This window comes from Hydractinia symbiolongicarpus, chromosome 10, assembly GCF_029227915.1.
Source record: "Hydractinia symbiolongicarpus strain clone_291-10 chromosome 10, HSymV2.1, whole genome shotgun sequence".
Classification (NCBI taxonomy): domain Eukaryota; kingdom Metazoa; phylum Cnidaria; class Hydrozoa; order Anthoathecata; family Hydractiniidae; genus Hydractinia; species Hydractinia symbiolongicarpus.
The window spans coordinates 13,639,082-13,649,507 of record NC_079884.1 but is presented as its reverse complement, the minus strand read 5'-3'; the positions used below and the strand labels follow the sequence as shown (position 1 = coordinate 13,649,507).

Below are 10,426 nucleotides of genomic sequence, written 5' to 3'. Positions count from 1 at the left end.
GGTCTGCAGAATTTTATAAAGTGACGCATGCTCAATGTATGCGTTTATCTTCTATTATAATTGCTGTAGCCATGATAACTAATTTATTACAAAGTACAGCCATACAGGGGGGTAACTGCATCATTTTTGGAATAATTAAAGCTGAAATTAACATAAGACACCTTTGGAAAAATTAATTGTGACCTTCATAAAGCACAACGATAGTATACGCTGCAACTTTATTCTCAAAAAAAGCCAAGAGTGTATCCCAGAACAAAAATTAATTTTTTTTACTGTATTTAAACCCCCGTATTTCTGTTTTTTTGATAATAGACCTAATAAACTCTATTCTTTCCATTTCTCAGTCGTTTAAATAAAATCTAACGATGCAGCAAAAAATGTTTTGTGCTCAACAATTCCCTTTACAAAATGGGTAATCGTTCAAATTGACACGCTGTTTGAAATAAAACAAAGTAAAATTATGTAGTATTATGTTCGTCACTTCGTTACCTAGCTTCGTTTGCAAGAGACAATTAAAAGCGATCCGTCACGCCTATATTGTCAACAACTTTGTCAAACCAAGCATCATTCAACTCTTGCATTGCATGCTAAGGTGTTGTGTGTATGACTTACAGCTCTGAAAAAGAGACGTATCGAATTCGAAAAGAATCATTATTAGACCATATTAGAAATAAAAATTTAGAAATTTAGTATTGTAATATTATTATGAGAGTAAGGTAACATTGGAAAAGTAATCGATTAAAATGATGGAACGGAAAAAGTTTATTTTCTGTTTTGTCTTACTATCAATTCTGCTGAAAACTCAAAGTAAGATTTTTATTTATTCATTTATTGCTTTGTTTATTATTTTTCTACGTATATGTTTACCTAAGTAATTAATCCTAAAAGCATCCGTATAAACTACAGAGGCGAAGTTGTATTTTCGGGAAATTGTTTGTTTATTTGTTTCATTCTGCATTTTGTTTTTGTTTTTTTACACTTCTTTTTTGCAATACTTTCTCCTGCTTGCGGTTTGAACGTGCTGCGCACAATTAAAGTGATTTTAATTACTTCAACAAATTCTCGAGTGTAATGACTCATAAAATTTGATTCTCATTAACGCCTCAAACTTGAAAATTTTCTAGTTAGAAATTTAATGAAAAAATAATAAAAAATAATAAAAAGTTTTAAACACAAAAAAGGAGTTTAAATCAGCAGAAAAACAATGTTATGTAATGAAATAAAATCAGGCAAAGTAGCACAAAGTGAAAATAAAGACAAAAAAAGTAAAAAAGTACAATTCGTTTAGGTATAAATTTTTTAAAAATTTTAATGTTTAATTTTATGTTGCAAGTAAGGTATGATTTAAAATTTTTCAGGAAAACAAAAGGTCAAGTGCTGTTATCAAAATAATTAAAAATTACCAACATATTATAAATTTCGCCATCGTTAATTCTATAAAATAAAAAATTATTTTCCTTTTAAACTTTTATCTCTCGTCGCATCGTTCTGTCGGCTCATGTTTTGATTTTTACCTTGCGATTGGATACAATTACAAAAGTGTGTAAGAATTCTTATTAGCCCTCTTAAAATTGATTAGCTATCTTATGCAACTGTAGCGCTCTGATGTTCCCGCCAAAAACAATTATAAAAAATTACATTGTTTATATGAAAGGAAATTGACACTTATGTCGGAGATTTCTGATCGTAAAAAATGTTTGTACATAATTAAGTATTCGCAATTTTCTTCATTAATTTTTTTTAATATATTTAATTATTGTGGTGGTACACATGTCCTGTTAAGATGGGGGAGTTGATAAAGGATTTGTAGACTTTACCAGTAATATGAATATAACAGAAAACGTTTCAATTTTGACCTTAAGAAAATAATGGTTAAACTTGAAGGCCAAAATTTGACAATTGTTCTCTTCTTCATAAGAAACAGGGAGATATCTTTAAGGTAATTCTAAACTTTGCACAAACAAAATCCCTTTCATACAAGATAGTTTTGCAGAGATTAAAATTAGTTCTGTTGACACATGCACCAAAAATAATAAATCTTTAAATATTGTAAAAAAAAAACAAGGCTTAAAATTGTTAAAAATAAGAAATAAATAAGAATCATGACCGGGCGATTTTACTCAACTTTTTCCCTTTGTCCCAAATATGCGTTATATACTGTAAAAATAGTCAAAACTTTTATAGTTAATAAATTTCAAAATATAAGAACAAAATAAGACCATCTTAGGTTGAAGCCAAGTTTCATGGTTCTTGTGTATCAAGACTCAACAAAAATTTTTTAGATAACTTGAAGGAAATGAAATATTTGCAATAGTTGGTTGAAATATAAGGGAAGTTTTCGAGGCTGATAATTTTTTTAGCCAACAAGTGAGTCCAGTCGAACCACTTGCAAAACCGACAGGGAACTGGAAGCTAGAGACAGCCGTTAAGCAATTACGTAAATCAATTTGTGTCTTTATCACATTAAATCTCACAAACAATACATTTTTTAATAATAGCATAGGCAACTTTAATTCGCTATGCATCACACAATAAGAGTTGCTATAACAGCAAGTTTAATGTCTATTTTGACTATTGAAGGGAAAGATTCTTCGACCTCTTAGTCAACAACCTAAAAATACATTACGAAATGAGTTTGTCCGAAAGTTCAGACGTGTTACTACCTATTTCTTCTTTTCAAATTTATCTACTTTTTTTGACCGTTCGATCCATAAGGTAATAATGCATATAGATTATACTGTTAAATACAGTAATTGCATCCCGTTGGTGTCTTTCGTGTAAGATCGGCAGAACTCTGAAGCTCAGACAATAACGAGTAAAAATTATTTTTGGTTAGCGACACATATTGTTTTCCATTTTGTCAGGGCAGTCATCATGACTCACCAAAAAATGACTCATCGCTTTATTTGTATTAAAAAATTAAAGAAATTAATTACCAGCATTCAATTTCTTTTGTTATGGCGAAATCTGATTGTACATTTTAACCGTTGCTAGGAGCAACACTAAGTTGCTTTTATAGTCTAATTATGCGTTGGTTCCAATCAGTGACCGTCTCTTTGTGAGCTGAGAGAAGAAACAATTTTTTTTGCCCTTTACAGTTTTGAAATTTACTTGAACTTTAGTTCTTTAGCATTTAAATATTAGAATACAAAAAGGAGTGTCTAGGAAAATATTTTTATAGTTATAGCGTATTTAATTAAAATTGAGTTTTTCCCGTACACGAAATCTTAGACGCGACCGAATGTGTCAAGAGTGAGCCCCTAATTCAAATCCATCCAGTAAACACAAACTAATTTCTCAGAGCAAACCCCATCTTACCTCCTTGAATAATAGGAGATTATAAGGATTTCACAATAATGATCACGTGAGCAAAGAACAATATAAGTAACCAATAAAAAACTTTGCGACTCAGTGTAATTTTTCTCTCCTTCACTATTCCGTTTGCCGGTGGTAAGAAAAATTATGTTGTTATTTAAGGATAGAAGAATATTTTGTAATAAGAATTTTTTTCTGAGTGGAGCATAAGTGAAGCATAATCCCAGGCTAAACTTTAGAAACATAGCAGTGTGAAATAAGGGAATAACTCTCTTGAAATACAGGGTGGAATTATCGTTTATTTTAGCTACAAGAACCTAGTTTATAAGAATATTTTCACTAACATTTGTGTTTGTGTTTAGAATAAGATAACTTCAACATTTCTTGGAATAAAATTATCAATCTTTTTGTTTGCTTGTTCGTTATTCTGTATTTTTTCGTGCAGACTAAAATGCTTATGGTTTTGGACTTCTTATCTACACTTATTTCTTATTGGGACAATTTTATATGAAAAAGAGGCTTGGGGGTAAAAAATCAGAACAAAATAATCGCGAGGTTAAACTTTACAGATTTTCTCTAACCTAAAAAAAACCCCGAAAAATATTTGTCCAAATTTGCGGCACTTATACTTTGCCACAAAAATTTGTAACGTGCTGCATAAAAGCAAAAAAATATATAAGAACAATTCCAGGCTTAACATCTAAAAATTAAAAACATCTCAGACTAAAGCCAAATATCCTGGTTGTTATATGGAAAGAGTAATCTAAAAATATACTGATCCAATGCTTTAATTTTCATTTGAACTTGCTCACAGGGAGTAAAAATTTTGCAATTTATTTCCCCCTAGAAGTGCTAAAAAATCCAATAGTCTTGCGTAAAAGATTGCAGAAACAAGATTAATATTTCATGTTTTGCTGGTTGCTGGATATCCCGAATCATGTTTGATCTTTACGTTGTTTTTCTTACCCTTTATAAAACACCAAGGCATTTCTAGGTCACTCATGCAATTTCTTCGTTTTATAATTTTAGGCTTTCCAGAAATCGGTTTTCATGTTCATTTACAGAATTTAATAAGTGCCACCAGTGGTTGGACGAAACTTAGTGGTTGGGAAGTCCCAGCAGGAACCAACGGTCCATACAACATCGACGCAGATTTAACAACCAGTGATGTCAGCATACCAATAACTGCTATCTATTTCGTCTCTGCCAGTGTGTCCGTCAGTAACATAGACAACGGGAAGTTTACCTTCGCGTTAATAGTGAACGGTGATACGGAAGACACAAAAATAGGGCTGAAAAGCTCTTTGGAACAATATTTTGGTACTAGGCACACTCTTGCTATTTCCGGTTTCGTAAAGCTATATGCCGGTGAAACTGTCTCCATCCAATTACATTCAAGTACTGATGGCAGTTACGTTATCGAGCGAGCTTCCAGCTTCAGTTTCCACAACATTGGTCCACCAGGGTCAGTACCAGCTTATTTAGCACAAGTGAGAGATGACACCCCTTTCAACAGCGACTCCGTTATAAAGCCTTGGATAACGGAAGGAAGAGCGAAGCTTTACCGAAGTTTATCTGGTAAGTGCAATATTGTAATTAAAGCTACATCCCGCACAACACAATTTTAACATAGTATTAAAATTAACTTTCATAAAAACAATATCTATTCACGTATGTTTATAGGATTTCAAAAAACAGAAGGAAAATTCCTAACCATTTGCGACGGAGCTTACATGATTACTACGAACATCATGATCAGGGTAGATGCAGCGGGTTATTATCAACTAGCTGTAACTTTCGATGGAAAGGAAAGTACGCTTGCTGATGTCACAATTACACAAGCAAACAGAGTTGCTACGCTTAATATCTACCAAGTCTTCAAGTGGACAAAGGGGATGGTTATAGAGTTAAAGTTAAAAAGTAGTACAGGCCGGCCAGTTACAGTACTACAATCCAGTTCTTGGTCTATGGGTTTCATCGGAGAAACAAATGCAGCTTTTAGAGAATTTTCTAGCTTTTTTACACACAATCAATCATTTCCCTCGACTGGCGGCTTTATCATAAACAGGGTTCTTAGTGTTGATCTTGCAACGCTCGAGAACAACTTAAAAACGCCAAACTACTCACCAAAAGGTCAATTTATTTCACCCTCAGGCTTGACATTGAATCAGTTACAAAGATTTGAGGTGGGCACAACTGACTTATTTTACATCACAGCCATTCTACACATAATTGGACCGGCTTCTGATCTTCAAGCTGTCATTGCAGTTAGTAAAGTAGCAGGTGAAGTTGGACCCAACGACGGCGTTAGCGCTAGATTCACCAAAACTGCAAATGGAGATACATCAGTAACTTTATCAGGCATTTTCTTGATTCAAAGATCTCAGTTTGTCAGTGTGTTTGTGACAGCATACGATGGAAGGGAATTCACAATCCAGGATACGTCATTTTTGTCTGTTATCAACATGCGGTACATTGTCTCGAGTGTCAGCGCACGATTAAGCAATGCTATCACCATAGCATCATCTGTATGGCAAGATCTGCACTCTCAATGGAGGGTGCAAGGTCAAGGTCTCTACTCGTTCGGCAAAGATTTCGACAACATAAATGGCAAATTCACTGCCTCACATAGTGGTATTCATTCGGTGCATGCCAACATCCAGTTCGTTTTACAAGATAACGTCATCGGTACTGCAAATAACAAAATCCATGCCTTGATGACAATTGATGGCATTGAAGACACTCAAAATGGCTTTTATTCAGTCATTAATGGCCCAAAGAAGTTTGTCACACTTAAAATTTTTGGTTTTGTCAATTTAAGAGCTGGACAAGTCGTTGCCCTTAAAGTAAAATCTGATTCTGCGACCACAGCAGATACCTACAGCTTATCAGAAAGAACAAGTTTCAGTATTTCTTATATCGGACCTCAGTGGGCAGTACCTAGTTTCTTTGCACAAGTCCAAACGTTTACTGGTGATACGTATACCGCTGGAAGCACAGTTCCTGTTCCCTACAACAAGTGGAGTACAACCCCAATCTTATCAACATCACCATTTCAGACTAACAACCAATTTAATAATTCTGAGTACTTGGCAGACTCATCCGGAATTTATGTTGTGTCTGTTAGTGTTGTATTTACCTCAATCACATGCTCTTCCAGTGGCTTATTCCAAGTTCATGGAGTTACGTCGGGAGGTAGCTTTACGTTCAACAAGGAGATTGGTTTAAAAGATCAAAGGTTAGTGAGAGGAGGCACAAATGGTGGCGAAGTCACTTTATCATTCTCTTCTGCGGTCCAGCTGCTAGTAGGTGAAAAGGTTGGAGTAAAAATTCAGGGTGGAGCAGCATGCTCATTTACCATATCCACCAGAAGTACCTTTTCGCTTGCAAAATGGAGTGAAACAACAAACCCAAGTGATAAACCATTGAAGTATGTTGGTCTGTTAGCTCGTACATCGGCTCCTACAACTTATACAAACACTGGATGGAATCAGTTGGGTCAGAACATCTTGGATACATCACGTGGAGTAGAGATAAGAGGTAACTACAAACCAGGTCTGTTCTTGCTCGGCCAGCAGTACAACAAGCTAAACAGTGATTTTGACGTTCGAGAACCTGGTATTTTCTTCATCTCTGGTTGCATTCATCTATTTAATGCCGGCTCGTTAAATGGGCGATACGAGATAAGTGTTCAAATTGACAACCAGGACGTTACCTCTGGCTTGTATGCTACTGTGACCCAACAAGACAGCTCTAGCATCTCTTTAACATTTGCTGGATCCATCTACCTGACATTGGATCAGAGAGTTCGAATAGCGGTAAGAGGGTCTGCAGGATCATATGAATTGAAGGATGGAACTACATTCTCTTTGGTCAAGTTGCAACCTGATTACAAAACACCTGGTGTCATTTTGGAAGACAACGTTAATACTCTGACCGCCACAGGCAACTCGTATGACATTAACTCGTGGAGTGCAGACAACACAATGGGACTCACCATCAGGTAGAAATTCTGTTTTTTGTCATTGATTTAAAGTATCGAGTTCTTTAAATCAAATACGTTTATAGCGAGAAGCGACCGATTTTTTCACCAAATCGCGAAATTAAATTTTACGATAAATCACTCTATTTTACAATTTTTTTTTACTAAAAAGTTTTAATCATACGCAAAAATCAATTTTCGCGGAATTTATTATTTTGTCACCTGCGAAAGTTCGTACTTTCCAGTTTACCTTACTGTAAAATGATATGCAACTTTTTTATTCAGCAACATTGGATTTAACGTCGGAAGCTCACAGTATACTGTTCAACAGGAGGGCATCTATGCAGTCGATATGAACGTAATTTTAACCACAACAACAGCAGATCAAATCACCTCAAATATTTTAAATGGGACGAACGTTATTACATCCTCCGTAAACAGTTTTGGTACTCAAAAAACCTTAACTACATCAGAATTACTCTACCTGAGCAAAGGGAGTGTCTTAACAACCAGACTTACCTCCCGCACAGCTGGAAATTTGAACTCAGCAACGATGGATGGAGGATACTCTGTTTATTTTATCAAATCTGCCAGAGAAGCTAATGGTAATTAAATTTTCTTTCAGGCACAAAGTGAACTGTTATTTTTTATTATATAAAAAATCCAACAATAAATATTGAAAAAATTTAATTTTTGTCTCATCGCAGGTGGACACCACGCAAGTCTTAACAACGCCGTCACATTATCGCCAAATGTATACACTACAGCTACTGGCTGGGAGAAGACTAACAGTAAATTCTCGATTGGTGCTGCAGACGCAACAAACGAGAACGTAGTAGTCACTCAGGACGGTATCTACATCGTCTCATTTACGGCTAGATTGGAAAGTGTAAGTGGTGGCTTTAGAGTTGGTGTGTTCATAAATGGTACAGAGTTTCTTCAAGGTCGTATGCAAAATACACAAGCATCTTCCCTACCAGAATCTATGGCATTATCTCTTGCTATGGACTTAAAATATCAAGACGTCCTAACATTTAGAGTGTATTGTGAAGGCTTTCAAGGGCAGCTTATATCCGGAACGACACGTTCAGTCTTACGTATTGACGAACTTGCCTCGAGTAACTTAACCGAAGGTTTATCGGGCTTCAAAACAACTAATCAACCATTTACCAGCGGTGCCAACGCGATCACTGGTTGGGATACCAAGAACACTAAAGGAACCTTCCTTGCTAAAAATGTTTCTATAACTGATTCCGGAGCTATAGTAGTCCTAAGACCAGGCGTGTTCCGTGTAACTATGGCTATCATAGTCAACAATCTCATGTCAACAAGAAGGTATGTTAATATATTGCCCAGCCTAAGTGAGTCCTTCAGAGGCGTGTTTTTTCTTACGTTATGGATATTTTAATAAGAGTCTTTTAAAGCTAAATAAACAGTTTGAATTTAGCTTTGTGTAATGTTTACATGCTCTTAAAAAACAATGTAATCTTACTCTTCCACACTACCTGTAATAATCTCTATGTGCACTCTTCCACACTACCTGTAATAATCTCTATGTGCACTCATCCACACTACATGTAATAATCTCTATGTGCACTCTTCCACAGTACCTCTGATCATCTTTAATTAAATTGTAGGTGGTTTGAAATCAACACCAATATTGGTACTGAGACTGATTCACTGTCAAACTTGAAAGGACGAACAACAATCGATGGAACAAAAATTGGCACAATAACCATATCTGGGACTGTGACGTTACAAAAATTCCAAACATTGTCATTCAAAATCTCTTCTCAATCTGATGGGTCTTACACTGTTATGGCGGGTAGTACATTATCAATTGTTGTCATAGGTAAGTTGAACGTGACATAAAATATTTAGCACGTTATAAATGAAGTATAGATGCTTAAGTTGCCAAACTTTGTTTTTAGATGATAACACTGGACCTGTGTTGTGTGAGGACCTCGGCTTGAATGTGCAGCGTCTCGAAGGTGCTCGCGTTCCAACACGATCAAAACATTCATTCCAATGTAATGTTGTCACCAGTTTAGTCCCATCATACCGGTGGTGGAAAAACGGACAGGTACCTATAATCCTTCTTTCTAGCTACAAAAAAGAAAGAAAAAAGATGATAACTGACACACTTTTATTTATTTAGGAAATTTGACTTTAACCTGATTGTGTTTTTATTCCATCCCTGTATTTTGGTCATTTTTATTTAACAAAATGTCATGTTTTTTAAGCAAAAACATTAGTATGATCTCATCCTTGCCATTATTCTTTTTTGTTCTTATTATTCAGCCGTTCTCGTTGTTCTTACAAATTTATTCTGCAATTAAGTATCACAAAACCATCTTTTTAGTTAATATCCGGTGAAACTAGCAACACACTGTCATACGACCCAACCGAGATCACGCAAAGCGGCTCATACAAGTGCTCTGTGAACTTTTTATCACTAACTGGAGAAACGAACAATGCTACTTTGGAGGTTTATGGTAAGTCTATTTCCTATGACTTGCAGTGACAACTGCCTACATGTTCGAGGTCGTTACGTTCTTTTTCATCTCTTTCTTAGATCCATATCCCGTGATCACACCAAAGAACAATCTTTTTGAGGTGACTGTGCTAGAGAATCAAGAGCCGAGGCTGTTGGTTGAAACCTTCCTGTTAAGTGCATATAAATTTTTTCCGAAAAATCAAAAAGCGAATGTCTCTTTGGTAATTCTGTCAGGTAAGAATATTGGGCATTTCCAAGGTTAAAATAACATATTTTTTAACAAGCAAACGCCTTAGATTTTGTCGAAAAAAATTATTTTTAAATATAAAATTATTTTTATCCGAGCTAAGAAGAGTCTGAATTCATTCCCAAGAACAATAAAAGATATAAATTTTCATGCTTTTCGCTTGTGACCGTTTCTTTACTCACCTACAATGGTACTGGTAATGGCGAAATGGTACTCAAATGGGACCAATTGTTTATTACGAACCAAACTAATCACATTTTTTCATATAACGTACTAATTTTGATGCAAAATAAATAAGAAAAAATGAGACTGATTCAATGATTAATAAGAACAGTCAGCTTCAAATCAAATTTTACCGTGTCTTATAAAACCTATCAATTCATCA

At 35.1% G+C, this 10,426-nt stretch overlaps 1 protein-coding gene across 1 annotated transcript in view; it reads left to right on the top strand.

Moving 5' to 3' along the window:
- Window positions 1–551: 551 nt before the first annotated feature.
- The window catches only part of LOC130613152 (uncharacterized), a 46,137-nt gene continuing 36,262 nt past the window's right edge, over window positions 552–10,426 (top strand). Inside the window, exons 1-9 of the mRNA XM_057434478.1 lie at window positions 552–807; window positions 4,345–4,893; window positions 4,999–7,318; window positions 7,583–7,902; window positions 8,005–8,632; window positions 8,935–9,149; window positions 9,229–9,380; window positions 9,660–9,792; window positions 9,873–10,028. Coding sequence (XP_057290461.1) covers window positions 744–807; window positions 4,345–4,893; window positions 4,999–7,318; window positions 7,583–7,902; window positions 8,005–8,632; window positions 8,935–9,149; window positions 9,229–9,380; window positions 9,660–9,792; window positions 9,873–10,028 — 4,537 coding nt within the window. The 5' untranslated portion in view covers window positions 552–743. The remainder of the gene's footprint in view (window positions 808–4,344; window positions 4,894–4,998; window positions 7,319–7,582; window positions 7,903–8,004; window positions 8,633–8,934; window positions 9,150–9,228; window positions 9,381–9,659; window positions 9,793–9,872; window positions 10,029–10,426) is intronic.